Below are 13,588 nucleotides of genomic sequence, written 5' to 3' on the forward strand. Positions count from 1 at the left end.
TTCAAGGGAAAATTACTAAGAGATTGCTAAGGTGAGAAAGCAATGCAATAAAAGCGGTTGATTCGGATCCTCGATGAATTATTGTGTTCCAAAAGAAAGCGGAAGTCACTTAATGCTTTTTTCGTAATCAAGAGGAAATGATTGATAACAATAGGTGCTGCTCTTAACCTCTCATTGCTAACGTAAGTTTTGCAAGCTAACCATTGCATGAAGTTCGCATACTATAGGAGTAATGTTTTGTAATCGTCGTAAACAGACATTCATGTATAAATGGATGACGTATACACAGAACAGCGACATTTAAATGAATGCCATAACGAGATTTTCAGGAATTTCAGTTCTGTGCTGACACAAAGCAAACGAAGTTCCCACTGGTTAACTAACCGCAATCACCCAAGCTACAGAGCCTGACTTGACAACTACTGAAAAGCTTCTTTTTAGCAATTTCTTTTATCCAATCTTTACTTAGTTCCAGCACTATATATATACAATAACTTACTTTATTTCCGCATGTATGTGTTGTTGGCGTGAATTCATATATATATGTATATGTGTCTGAAGTACTACCAAGAGATATAATATTCTTATGGTCTTATTTCCCTAAACTTGTTTCGTTTGTTATTATATTTTCAATATTTTACCATTTGATGCTGTCGTTCGTTAAAAAAATCATTTGACACATTTATAAGTTTAATTTTATATATTCTTTTATCATTCCTGCGTTTAATTTTTTTCCTTATATCTACAATGAAGTTTTTTACAACCCAGGTCCATCTTTACCGGCCGTGTGAAGACGGGTGCATATTGAAACGTTTTGACATTTCAAAAATTAAAAAAATCTTGCATTATAATAAAAAAAACACTCTGTTTTCTCGATTATTTACCAAAGCTTTACAAGTTCTTAAGCAGCAAGGAAAGCAGTATTCAGATTTGCACTTAGGCCATACTTCTGGATCGATTTAGACGCTGCAAATTAGGTAAATAAAATGTAAACATATTTCGTTTTACTTCTTTACGCAAAACTTTCTTTATTCGTGCAGCTTCTGTATAGTAACATGAACGAACCGAACATTTCCGCGCGGTATCGGCCGCTCCCAAGGTGGCTATCTGCGGTTGTCATCTACCCGCCAAAATAGGGCCCACGTGCATGCGGTACTCCTGTTGTTGTTTCTAAATAGTTGAATTCGGAAGATTCATCCATGATTGGTCTTCGATTGTTTTTCGGCTTGTGTTCTCGGATGGAAAAGCTTCAGGTGTGAGTGCGTGTGAATGTGTATCAAGTAGATCGTAAATGATATCAAATGAAAGTAACTCTATAGCTTTCTGTGTATGATTCAAGTAAACTAGCTTTTATCAGTCCTGTGGCTGGAAGTGGGAAACCGCAAAAACCTTAACAACTGAGCTACAACGTTTATCCAGTGAGTATTCCTGACATAATACTGCCATGCAGAGAATCAGAATGGACTGGCGAGCCTTTCTTCAAGTTAGTGCCTTTACGAATATTTCAGAGTGCAAATAATTCCGGCCCTCATTTTCCAGGATGGATATTCCTATATAATGGATGCACAAAATAACGCAGCTACTAAACGCCAGTCGAGTGCCGCATCCATGAATAAGTGCCCACGCTGCTTTTGTTGTTTTGACAGTGCTTAATGTGAATGACCATTTCATAATGTAGTCACATCTACCAACAAACGTCAACAAGCTCTGTGACGTAAAATTCAGCAACTTCGTTAGGTAGAAAAAAATAGTTAGCAATACTAATGCAACTGCCGTACGAACATCAGATTTTGGGATCAATCAATTATCCACTTGTTCAAGTTGACCATTACTGTTCAACATTATACATATATGTTTGTTCAGTGCACGAATTAAGATATATAGGGACAACTGGGTTATCTAGAATAATGTTGTCCGAATTAAGTCGCAGGTGTCATAATACGATGTTATTGTGTAATAATCGTGGGTACATGTATGTTGTAAGGCATACGTTTTTTTTGTCAAGGATACCCGTTTATATAAGGTTTGATAAGCTACAGAATTTGGAATATGTTCTGTGGATCAATGTACTTAGAAGGCCGTCCAGCGGCCAAACAGAAGATCTAAACCTTACGTTTCTGTTGATACTCAAGATGAGCATTATGAGAAGTTAATTTGATAGGAGATGGGCAATACGCAGATATCACCGCACTCGTAAGGGCCTTGTTAAGGTACGTCATATAAACACTGAAATCAATAAATGAACTAGCGAGCCACCCGGTTAAAGGCTTCCATAGTTAAAGATATATTTTTCGTTTGAATGCACTACCCGAATTTCTGCGCAATATTTTTATTTTCCTTATATGCAACTTAGACTTGCAGCAACCCGTATCAGCACGGTCTTTGAATTAGTTTGTAATCGTATTTTGATTCCCAAATAATAACGAAGCTCCTCCGAGCTGCAAGCTTCACCTCATCATGTGTGGTGTTCTAGAAGATTCGCACGTTTTCCACCAGGAAGATTCATGGGGCCGTATCCTTGCTGAGGTGCGGTTTCTTCAGGAGGTTCTGGATTTCAATGAAGCTCCACAAGCTAATCTGCTTGATGGCAAGTGCCCGGAGTTAACTAATATTCGCATGATGCTTACGAGCCTTGAACGAATAGTGCTGGAGTCAACGAAGGAGGCAATTTTACCCCAAAAGTGTGGTAACAATATGCAGGATATTGACTATGAAGATCGTGATGAACTATCACTTGAGGAGATGTACGACTTGTTGTATGTACTCACGGAAAGGATAAAGGCCAAGATTGCTATCCGAGTGTCCGCATGTAGAGGTTTCCTTTTGAGTCGTGGGTTTAGAAGACCCCCCGGAAAGAGTCCATTGGTTGACATGCAGCAAAAGAGCCCTCGTGAGAAAGATACGACCGATCAGCGAATGTACTGCTTGAAGACTGGCAGGGCCAACGTAAAAGATGAGCGTCCTCTCCGCAAACAACAAGATTTGATTGCATTACGTGATAAGAACTCACGTATTCGTGCTGTGTCAGTCCATAGAGAAAATGAAAATTTATTTCCTGCTTGTGCTCAATTTTAGCGCCTTTAATGCGTATTATGTGGGTTGTACATGCTTTGGGAAGGCTCAGTTAATTAATCTGTTGACACGATCTTGTAGCGTGCTCAGTACCTTACAGTTGAGATGTACACTGTGCAATTCCTCGTAGGTCGAGCGTGACGTTTTCGTATTTTATGAAAGAGATTATTTAACGATATACGGTGACGGTTGGTTTGATAATAAGTAGATAAGTTCTTCGTTTGAACTTGTTCTCTGAACAGGCAAACTAATGAAATGATGATGGAACACTAGGTGAACGAGAAATATTTGAGGCGTTCGTGCTGCATACACTTGAAAATTATAGTAATATATAGAAAGTACTTTTGTATAATAGTGTATATTTGGTATAAAATCGAATTTAGGTGTATGTATGTACATATTTTTTTGATCATTGTGACAACTCGGCGAGTAGTGTCATGTGATGCAAATGAAAGGCTTAGATGAATCTGTGTTTTTACGTAGAGGTCAACGAGATAGCATTTGAAATATATCTGGCTGTGGCTCAATTATGTGGCCTACACCTATAATTTCTGTAAGTGAATAAATTAAAATAAAATTCGTATGTAAATCGCTTGTCGAAAGAGATTTTCAGTTTACGTGTAGTTCAACACTAATTTGACTGACTTTGACCTGTTTGTAGGTTAGGTTTGATGTGTTGCCTTGAAAGTTCGTACACGCTGTGAAATATTAAAAGCGGGACTCGGATCTCCTTATAGTGCTACGAACGAGATAAAGCTTGTTCTTTTGATCAATTCTTCTGTTCTCTCGCTGCATGACATACAACTCTTCTAACAAAACGTACGCCAGTATAACCCTGCTATTTGTACGTCTACAGAAAAAACGTCTTAAACGTCTTGTGTGGGTGCATGGAACTGAGACAAAGAGACACGTCGGTACGTGTTATAAAATGTAAGAAACAACTCACATCGCTGAACACTCAGCGAAAATCTGAAATGTGTGCAAAATCGAAAAAGCGCCGAGGTTATATAAAACAAATATGTATATCATTATATATCGTTTTATTTTATGGCTGTGGATGCATTAAGGTGCTACGAAATCAGACGCAAAGGAGTCGTTTTTTTTTCCGTATTTTCACTCATTTCTAAGTGTTTTCATTCTGAGAAATATTATTGAGACGGAGGACGCTTTATATCTCAAAAGCTCTTTATTCCGTTGACTAATATGAATTTAAGGACGCTTAAAGGCTTGGCGATACGCGTCGAAAGTAGCAGCTAATTACGATTGATGTAAAAGCTTGTGCAAACATAATATTTTCCAGTTTCTTGTTCTTTTGAACTCAGATATTATATATAGGTTTTTATTTCTGATTTTTTATTCAGAGAACTACTCCACATTAACAATGGGCATATCCTACAAGCGAAAGCGTATTGACGATGAAGAAGAGGTAGACCTTGGTGTATCGTCCGCAGAGGAGGATGGCGTTGAAAACTTCGAAAGGACTCGTCACACCTTTCGCCGGCAAAATGAAAATCTGGCCAAGAAGAAAGCATTACTCCCCACTAAACACAAAGGCAAACTCGTATACAAGGTTTGAGTATGATTTTTACTGAAAGCGATCTTCCTCTAGTGTTAATGTTTAATTATTCTGTTCTTGATAGCATGATTATGCTTCATTTATTTCATCTATACCGATGTTCAGGAGGTTGATATTCTTCCTGTTATTGAAGCGGCTATTACCGAAGCTGAGGGACCTGAAGACGTTGATTCTGACGAGGAGGAGCCTTCAATGACGAAAGTATTTGATGAGCTTATCTCATCCACCGACGAAGAAGATCAACTCCAAGGGGACGAAGAAGTTGAAGATGAATGTAAAAGTGAGGCGGAACGGCTTGCCGAGCAAAGTGTCAAGGTTAATGAATACATGTTACAGATAGGTTAGTTTTCACAACTATAATGATTTACTGATTTTTATTAATGAAACAATACACAGTATTAGCGCACATCATTTCAAATTGCTGCCATTGATCTATCCAAAATGCATTTAAAATGTGTCAGCATGAATCCAACAAATGCACTAGGGCGAATCAATTAAAAATCGATTATAGTAAAACGAGAAAAATCGTCTGCATAGAATAAAACTAGCTTTGTTCAAGTAGACCCTTTTTTAGCGCCAGTCCTGTATTATCAGAATTAACCGTCAATTGCCTTATATTTGTTATATTTTTTTAGACTGAGATCCTTTGAACAAAAGGATAGACATCATCTGAAGACTTTAAGCAGTTTTCTTTCATTGCAGGTAATGTATGCTCAGATATCGTTGAAAACCCTGAGCAACACTATCGTAAAATAAACGATTTACTTCAAATGACAAAAATGACGGGGACAGCAGGATACGCCATAAAAAAAGTAGCGTTGTTGTCACTCGGTGAGGTTTTTGCAGACATTTTGCCAGAATATCGTGTCAAGGAGGATGCCAAACCTACAGCTAATGGTCCCAAACTCAAAAAGGAAACAAGAGAACTCATGGCGTACGAAAGGACCCTTTTAAAGTTGTGAGTACCTTTTTGGTCGTTTCCTAGGTGCCCGCGGAACACGCGTGTACTTCAGACACGCGGAAAATAGTTTAGTTTTTCTCACTTATATGTTGTTTACCCCAAATTAACCCAAACCGATGCAGCTGTAATATTCTGTTACTAGCGAAGCAAGCCAATAGTGTGCTGACGTATATCAGAGCAACTATTTCTTGTTTACTCTGTCCAGGTACAAACGGTTTCTGGTAGTCTGCGAAGATTTTGTTCAGCTTCAGTACCGCGCGATGCGTACACAGAGGCAGCGAAAACGGGTGAAGCGCCGAAAGTCCAAACAATTTCATGACCAATACAGTGATTCCAAAGGAAATGGCGAACCTGATTTCGAGGTCCCGCCGCATTTGCTACAGCTCTCCCGTGCAGCGATTCAAGCGTTCTCTCGAGTGTTCACAGCGCGGCCCTACTTCAATTATCGCGATAAAATTGCCGCAATCATGGTAAACAGTCTTGTCAATCGGGATAGCGTGATTTCCGATGCGTCATACAATTGTCTGAAGACCATCTACAGGGAGGACCAGCTCGGTGAAACCGTGTTCGAGTGCGTCAAGCATACCAAATTATTGGTTAAGTCATATACAGCCAAGTTGCCACCAAAGGTGCTGTATTCCCTGTTAAATCTACGTATTGCCAAAGCGAAGTCATCGGAGCAGGAGGCAATCGACCTAAAGGAAATCCGTAGTAAGCTGAGCAAGATGTCTCGTGCTGAACATCGCCGGCACAAAGATTTGCAGAAACTTGACAGACAGTTGGCAGAAGCTCGTGCCGAGGACAGCGAAGACCGCAAAAGTCGAGTGCACACGGAAATATTGAAACAGCTAATGAATATCTATTTTTGGATTCTCAAGAAAGATGATAGGCCATCGCAGCTGCTTACGCCACTTCTCGAAGGTCTCTCTAAGTATGCTCATCTGCTAAACATTGAATTCTTTGATGATCTGCTTGACGTGCTCCATCGTCTCATGGAGAGCGAAGAGCTTACGGAAGGTCAGACGTGCCATTGTCTGCTAACCATCTTTAAAATACTCAGCGGACAGGGCCAAGTATTAAACGTGGATCCGACCCGATTCTATACGCAACTCTACGCTACCTTCCTGAACTTAAATGCCTGTTCTCCATATGACTTCACGCCAACGATACTCCAGTGTCTTGACATGACGCTGCTTAAAAAAAAAGATGCCAGTTATCAAAGACTACTAGGGTTTACTAAGCGTTTATTGACCGTTTCATTGCAGGTTAGTTAGACGTTTACGCTCCGTCGTTTACATTTTTTCTTGTGTTGCATTAGCTGAAGTATGTCTCTTTCATGGGCACCATTGCGGTAGTCAGGTTCAACAGAGAAATTTTAATCAACTCCCAACACAAATAAACGAAACAATACCAAAAAAAACATTGCAAAGGTACACGAAAAAGCTTTACTAATCCTCGATATTTTGTACCATTTAAAAGGATTGTCAGCCTCTTCGCTACTGATATGGCGTACTGCACTCTTTATAACTGCACGTTATTAGTAAGCGGATGAGGATGGCAAGAGAATAAATTCGAACCTCCCCCTGACGATCTTTTTTAACATATAAGTACAGAAGACCAATTCCGTTTAACGATGTCACTGCAAATGTTACATTTTATTCAATATTTCCCAGGCAGGTGACGCCAGCACGTTATCACTTCTATCAATGGCTCGTGCTCTTATGACTTCTCACCACCAGCTAGACGTGTTGTTAGACCACGAGGTCGGATCAGGCGTGTTTCGACCTGAACTCACCGATCCAGAGCATGCGAATGCTTCTAGTGCTGTGCTATGGGAATGCGCTCTGTTGACGAAACATTATGTTCCGATGGTTCGACGGTTTGCCGCGTTAGTTTCTGAGGGCAGTCGAGGAGTACCCGGTAAGCTTTGTCTTCGTTATATTATTCTATATTTGATGGGTGTTTAAATACAGCGTAACTTGAAAGATGATCTGAATCAGAGATAAATTCCTATATATTTGGCCTTACGTTGCAAAAAAAGTTGGAATTTCTATCAACGTTGCATTCTACCAAGAGCATGGTACCCCTGATTTGTAGGTGCGCTGAAAGATAGCCAAGAACAATCAAAACTGATGATTGTTGTAGAATAAGACGGCTAAAATTGTGTATGTGGATGCGTTTTTATGACGAAAGATCTTGATCAGGCTTGAATCAATACTCAATACGTATTTATTCTTGTTTTACTGATATGGTATTACAGATAAATTCGTGCAGAACATTAGTAAAGCGACACCGTCACAAGTTTACGGCGCATTTCGTAAGCGGGACGCTGTTGAGATCGCTGATGAAGTTGACAAATCAAAACGTTCTATTTCCACGAAACCAATTCTCTGGACCCAAGAGAGTTCAGTTAGCAAAGGCGAGGCCATCATTGCCTTGCTCGAAGATGACATCGCGCTTTGGACACACGGCGAACATCTAGCGCCTAGGTATCATAATAGTTTATAAATAGACAACAGATCGTTCAGCTACAAGTATACATATGAATTCGAAAGTAGTTTGCATAACAATAGCAAGAACTTTTTATTGCATGCCCACGAAGGAGTTTGCATTCATGTATGTAGTGATGTTTAAGTGCACTTAAGCAAAAATCTGATTACGTGGTATATGGCAAAAGACCAATATTATTTGGTACAATAAATATATGATTGTTTTTATTTTATATTTAGTTTTCATTATTTTTGCTAGTTTTGTATTGAAATTAAATGTTTAGGCGAGTGTTTTTATGGAAAAATCATAGCCAAAGTGCGATATGCTTCAACATATGTACAGGCACGGCTGTCTACTGGCTTTGTTTAGAACCAGATAATACACTCCACTGAATCGTATTGCCTTTCCGTAATATAAAACTCTTGTAAATAAAAGTCTCACATTTAGTTGTTTTGCGACAGAGAATCATGGTTAGTCGAAAAATTCTACCTATGGCAAGTGAGTGATAGGTGATTTGTTCTCTAGAAGTATCTACGACTCCCATTATAATGTTGGTGTTTTTTCGTTCATTGTACATTGTTTTCCATAAAATTTTGTGCTACATGACGTCAGTGTCATGCATTTTCTGGGAGTAACTGTGTTCACTTTAGTCGTCTTCAAAGAGTTCAGGTGCTACGCCGGTGTTCTTCACCTAAATGCGGTCACAGAACTGAGAACGCGTTTCTTGGAGCTGAAGAAAAACAACAGAAACTGATTCTCTAAATCCTTTTTCTACCTTCCCACAAGATAACATTTGTATCAAGCCCGCAAGCGCTGTCCAGGGAAATACATGGAGTGAAGTCCGAACGTCATTGTCAGTATTTCAATGCACTGCTTACCATGCAGAACTTGATCGTAGTTTAGAAAAATGAAAGTTCAGATCAAGACGGTTTTGCGACCAGGAAGGTAACTTAACTGTTTTTCGCCGCGATCAATTTCTTTTTTATGGATGGATTCCCTGGCTAGAGGTTTTTAGTGTTAATCTCCGGCCCACAAAGGCTTCAAGTCAGCGTCCAATTAACACTGCGGCTACTAACCTAATCATTTCCATTCGGATTATGATCAACTATAGATCAAACATTCAGAGAGCTTTAAACCCAGCCCCTAAAGAATAGGAAGTCACTTGACTGCTATGCCATCTTTTCAGATCTAACGAGTTAAACGTCTGCAAAAGTTGTATTGTATTTTCAGCAGTTACCTTTATCCTTTTTGAGCATGGGCACATCTGAGTAATTAAAATAAGCCTTCAAAAGGCGTAAAAAGGAAGTGTAGGCTTCGTTAATCCGCGGGGCAAGTCATTTGGATGCAAATATTGGAAGAAAACAGATCTGCGGGTGTTTACTGTGGCGGCTTTCCTTAATGATCTTGATCTGAATGAAAAATAAAAAAAAATCGTGCAACAAAAGTAAAAGCATATTCTATTACAGTCCGAACTGTAGTATTCACTCGTATGTGCCTTATTTTTCTCCTACAGATCTAGTACACATCTAGAACAAACTTTGCGCTCAGGGACAAGCTCGAGCGAAATTTTACAAAGTAATCAATACTAAATAAATCAAGTATACGGAGGTGTAGAAGCTAACATAACTGTTCTGGTTGAAAGACTGACGCACGAAACAACTTTGAAATACGTAGGGATATCAGATGTAAAATTTTTAACATACACATATAAGTAATCAAAAATTGACACAAGAAAGTCAAAAGTTGATGGCATATGATAATTACCTCGACTGTTCTAAGACTCACAAGGTAAAGCGGACTCTCGTCTTTCTTTATTACAATGCTGCCTCCAACATACACCTAGGCTAAATGAGCGATGCAACAAAGAAATCTCATACCAATGATAGATCTCATGTTCCTATCTGTCTGTCTGCAGTATTCCTATAATAAGCAAATCGCAAACCAAATATCCCTGTGTCTATGCGGTAATATTTAAGGTGCGTATTCATTAAAAAAGATTTACAAAGAACACAATATATTCCCTCGTTCTCAAAAATACGTATACATACTCTTTTCTAAAATTTGAGCCTTGAAAAAATATACTCTTTCTACTTTAAATGCATATCGGACTATCACAAAATTTTACGTTCATGATAAATATTTTATCCCTTATTATACACGATTATTTTAAAGTGTGTGTTCGACGATAGTTATCATAAAATTTCTACTTTATTACCGCAATTAGGTTATTATTAACGATTACAACTTATTTACGCATTTTCTCCCATGGAATACAGTACGCACAATCCAACAACTATCGTGAAATATTAGAAGCTATTTGCGCTACAATTCATTCATTACGGCCGGGCCTTACCAACTAGTTTTCATGTAACTGCCATTCTGCCGGGTTCAAGTCAAATTCATGAGTACCAAAAACTTAAAAAAAAATATATGGTCACTTCGAAACCGTATTTCCTCACTTTCCCCCAGCGTCGCTTTCGTGCAGTTGTTCATCATATCTGATATAATTTGTATCTAGAACTCACCCAGTTACAAACTGCCCGAGTGTCTGTACTTGACTTATACCTAGTTTACTATCTGCTTATCTATTCACGTGTGCGCACTAGAGCGGTCAATAACGAAAGTCAAATTGTTTCAATGCATTTGAGTAGATGAATAAACACACCTTACAGTGATTAGAAAGAAAAAAAATGGTTTGAAACATGACTGGTTACATCATGAATCTAGGAAGTAATATATTATTAGGCTATGTGAGAATATTTGATATGGGTCGGTGTCGTGGGCAGTCCTCGCTATAGCTTAGTGTATAACTTATTTGCCTAATAATCTTAAAAATACGTTGCAGTCTAGGCTCGAATCCGTAAATGGCCACATTTCGTTTCATTCTGGAAGCGAGCGTCTGATGCTGAATGCTCAACAGCAATGCCTATCCACAATGGCTATTGTTAATTTGCTCAATGATATATGCAATGCACGGTTCGAATATATTTGCTCTTTATATATTTGCTTTTACGTCACTAAAATATCTATAAAATATAAAATAATATAAAACACAGGTACGTTACTAAATATCAATAAACTATTTTAAAAGCTAGTTTTACAATATGATCACTTGACCTCATTGATGGCGTACACTACACTCTGCAAAACCATGTTACTTGCGTTGTGATGGCTAACTTTACTTCTTAATGGGGAAAAATATTTGCGTGGCCCAAGTTGATGAATCTGATAAACTAGATCTTCGTCATTTGATGTAGATACTTGATCTTATTTACCAGGTCAAACTTTTACCTCCTTAACTCTTCTCTTAAACTTTCCGAATTTCTCTAGCTATTTACAGAAACATTAAGCATTTAACCTGCAACTCGTATTGTAGTTCTTACTTTTTTCGTACGCACAGTTCGCGCCATCGATGCCGATCACAAATCATAACTTGTCCTATCGCCAAGCAAATTTAGGAAAGTTTCTATGTTACATACGGTCCCGAGCGGACGATTTCGATGTTTACTGTACTATGTATGTGTAGTACTGTTGTATGGCTCGTCCTCTGCAGCGTACTTGTGGCCTGTTTTCCATAAATAAGAAGTGTGCAGGTCGGGAGTTGCGTTTCTCGCTTCGTTAGGTTCGACCCTGGGGAGCGTGTCTCTCCAATAACTTAGAATTCTAAATCTTGTGGCCACCATGCCGGGATTCTTTCGAAGGTACAAGGCTGAAGAAGAGGGTGAACTGGTTGATCCCCAGGTGATGCTTCGCGCAAAGTGTGGGGAAAAACCGAAGTGTGCGGCATACAAAGAAAAATTCGATGCGTGCGAAGCTCGGGTCCACTCTCGCAAACAGGTAAGGAGATGCTGTGCGGTAACCTTGTAGATAAAGTCTCATATTTTATTTAAGTGAGTACTCTGGCAATACTTTTATATCAAAGCGTGGCTTCTTACTTTTACACGTTAAGCAGTAGGCGGAAGTAGACAAAATGACTAAGTTCTTATTTACAGCTTTGAGCAAAAATCTCACTACATTAGGAAATTTAGAAATCTGTTTATTCGACTAATATTAAATGTAGTTCGCAAAGTCGGATTAAGATGAAATGCTCAAAAGCCTTCAGTTGGCGAAAGGCTTTGTACGTGCATTGGTTAGTGACAAAGCGGTAAGAATTATACGAAGGTACAAGCGGTGTTCTTAATGCCATGGGTATTTCATTTCTATGTAGTCATCTTTACTTTGACATTGAATATGATATGATGTTATATTAAACTCATCATAAGATAATGGTGTTGTTGTGTAACATTTCCTATTTAATATTTAGAAATCCACTATTATTCTCTGACGATACTTTTTAGTAGGTTGCAAATACAAGAGCAAAGACCGTTACTGATCAGAGAACAAACAACGGTGCTGTTAGTATCAACGTCATAGAAAATACCAACCGAGATATTCAACATTTCGCCCTGAAAAACCTCTCTTGCAGACGACGGAGACCTGTGCGGAGGAGCTATTCGATTTTATACACTGCGTCGATCATTGTGTTGCACCTGACCTCTTCAAGCACTTGAAGTAAATAAACAAACAAAATGAATGCGCCAACTTCACGAAGACCATTAAAAACAGCTACTCGTTTTTTAGATTCTCCTTTGAAATATAATGTTTTTGAATGAAATGTAAGAAATAGAATAAAAAAGAGAGTCAAGTAACACTTCCTTTGCAGTGACTTGTTATCTTAAAGTAGTTAGGGGCATTATTGGAAATAATGTTTTTACAACAGAAAATCTGTTGAGATAAACATATCTGTGGGCCGAGCTGAGCCAAGCTTAGTAATTTCAGCAGAAACTATGCAAACTTTTTATTTAGAAAAACGCCGGTATTCTTTAAAGATTATGGACTTCATTATGGCGATAGCAGCTTCACCAAGCTAAGTTGGTAGGGATCGTGAATCTTGCATTATCTTATTTTTTTTTATTATATTCCATAATTCATATAAAAAATGCTAAGCATTAAATTTATAAGGTACTTAACGTCAAATGCAATTTGTCAACTGAGGAAACCAAGATTTATATCAACGCGAAATCCAAGTAACCCGGTTTGATAACAAGGATCCACGTTCTTTTAATCGTAAAGGTGTCGACTGTACGTTGTTCGAATCTAATAACGATTTATAATCTGCCTTTTTAGCAGGCAGCAGCATCCACTGTGTTTTTTGTTACTAAACTCTCGAATGCTTGTATCTGATTCCTTAAAGACAAAAGCAACCAACAACGTGCCGTTTCCAATAATGACGTCAGACATGGTTACAGAACTCACGTTTTTTTTAGCTGACACCCAGTAGTTTTCCTTTTCGAATAAGGTAGGTGGAACAGTGAATGTAAATTAGCGTAGTGAGTTGCGTTTTAGGCAAACTTTGATGAATTTCGCTAAATTAAATTTTCATAATTTTCCCTTATCCTCTGTTCCCACCTTTTTATATCTTTAATCAATCTTTGGAGTGTTTATTTTAC

General features: G+C 38.4%; 2 protein-coding genes and 1 long non-coding RNA gene across 5 annotated transcripts; 2 read left to right on the forward strand and 1 right to left on the reverse strand.

The window, feature by feature from the left end:
* Window positions 1–1,115: 1,115 nt before the first annotated feature.
* On the forward strand, window positions 1,116–8,331 carry Noc3 (Nucleolar complex protein 3). 3 transcript variants are annotated; one of them, XM_022792598.2, is made up of 8 exons: window positions 1,116–1,418; window positions 3,929–4,002; window positions 4,434–4,642; window positions 4,754–4,988; window positions 5,351–5,606; window positions 5,815–6,874; window positions 7,283–7,529; window positions 7,870–8,331. In XM_022792598.2, exons 3-8 carry the CDS (start codon window positions 4,454–4,456, stop codon window positions 8,115–8,117), a joined length of 2,235 nt encoding a protein of 744 aa, XP_022648333.1. In that variant the 5' UTR covers window positions 1,116–1,418; window positions 3,929–4,002; window positions 4,434–4,453; the 3' UTR covers window positions 8,118–8,331. The 3 variants fall into 3 exon arrangements, with proteins under 3 accessions (XP_022648333.1, XP_022648332.1, XP_022648334.1); XM_022792597.2 differs by lacking the exon at window positions 3,929–4,002; XM_022792599.2 differs by lacking the exons at window positions 1,116–1,418; window positions 3,929–4,002 and having other exon boundaries at window positions 4,504–4,642; window positions 4,782–4,988.
* Window positions 7,810–11,499, reverse strand: LOC147757931 (uncharacterized). The gene is made up of 2 exons (XR_015322158.1): window positions 11,217–11,499; window positions 7,810–9,508 (listed from the first exon to the last, which is right to left on the reverse strand). It is a non-coding gene; the product is annotated as an uncharacterized LOC147757931 (long non-coding RNA).
* A 127-nt stretch (window positions 11,500–11,626) lies between these two features.
* Window positions 11,627–12,794, forward strand: LOC111244965 (cytochrome b-c1 complex subunit 6, mitochondrial-like). Its single transcript, XM_022792600.2, has 2 exons — window positions 11,627–11,936; window positions 12,565–12,794. The coding sequence occupies exons 1-2, from the start codon at window positions 11,781–11,783 to the stop codon at window positions 12,652–12,654; spliced, it is 246 nt and encodes an 81-aa protein (XP_022648335.1). The 5' UTR covers window positions 11,627–11,780; the 3' UTR covers window positions 12,655–12,794.
* Window positions 12,795–13,588: the final 794 nt, after the last annotated feature.

Source organism: Varroa destructor, unplaced genomic scaffold (genome assembly GCF_002443255.2).
Source record: "Varroa destructor unplaced genomic scaffold, Vdes_3.0 BEIS01000002.1, whole genome shotgun sequence".
In the NCBI taxonomy this organism is placed as follows: Eukaryota; Metazoa; Arthropoda; class Arachnida; order Mesostigmata; family Varroidae; genus Varroa; species Varroa destructor.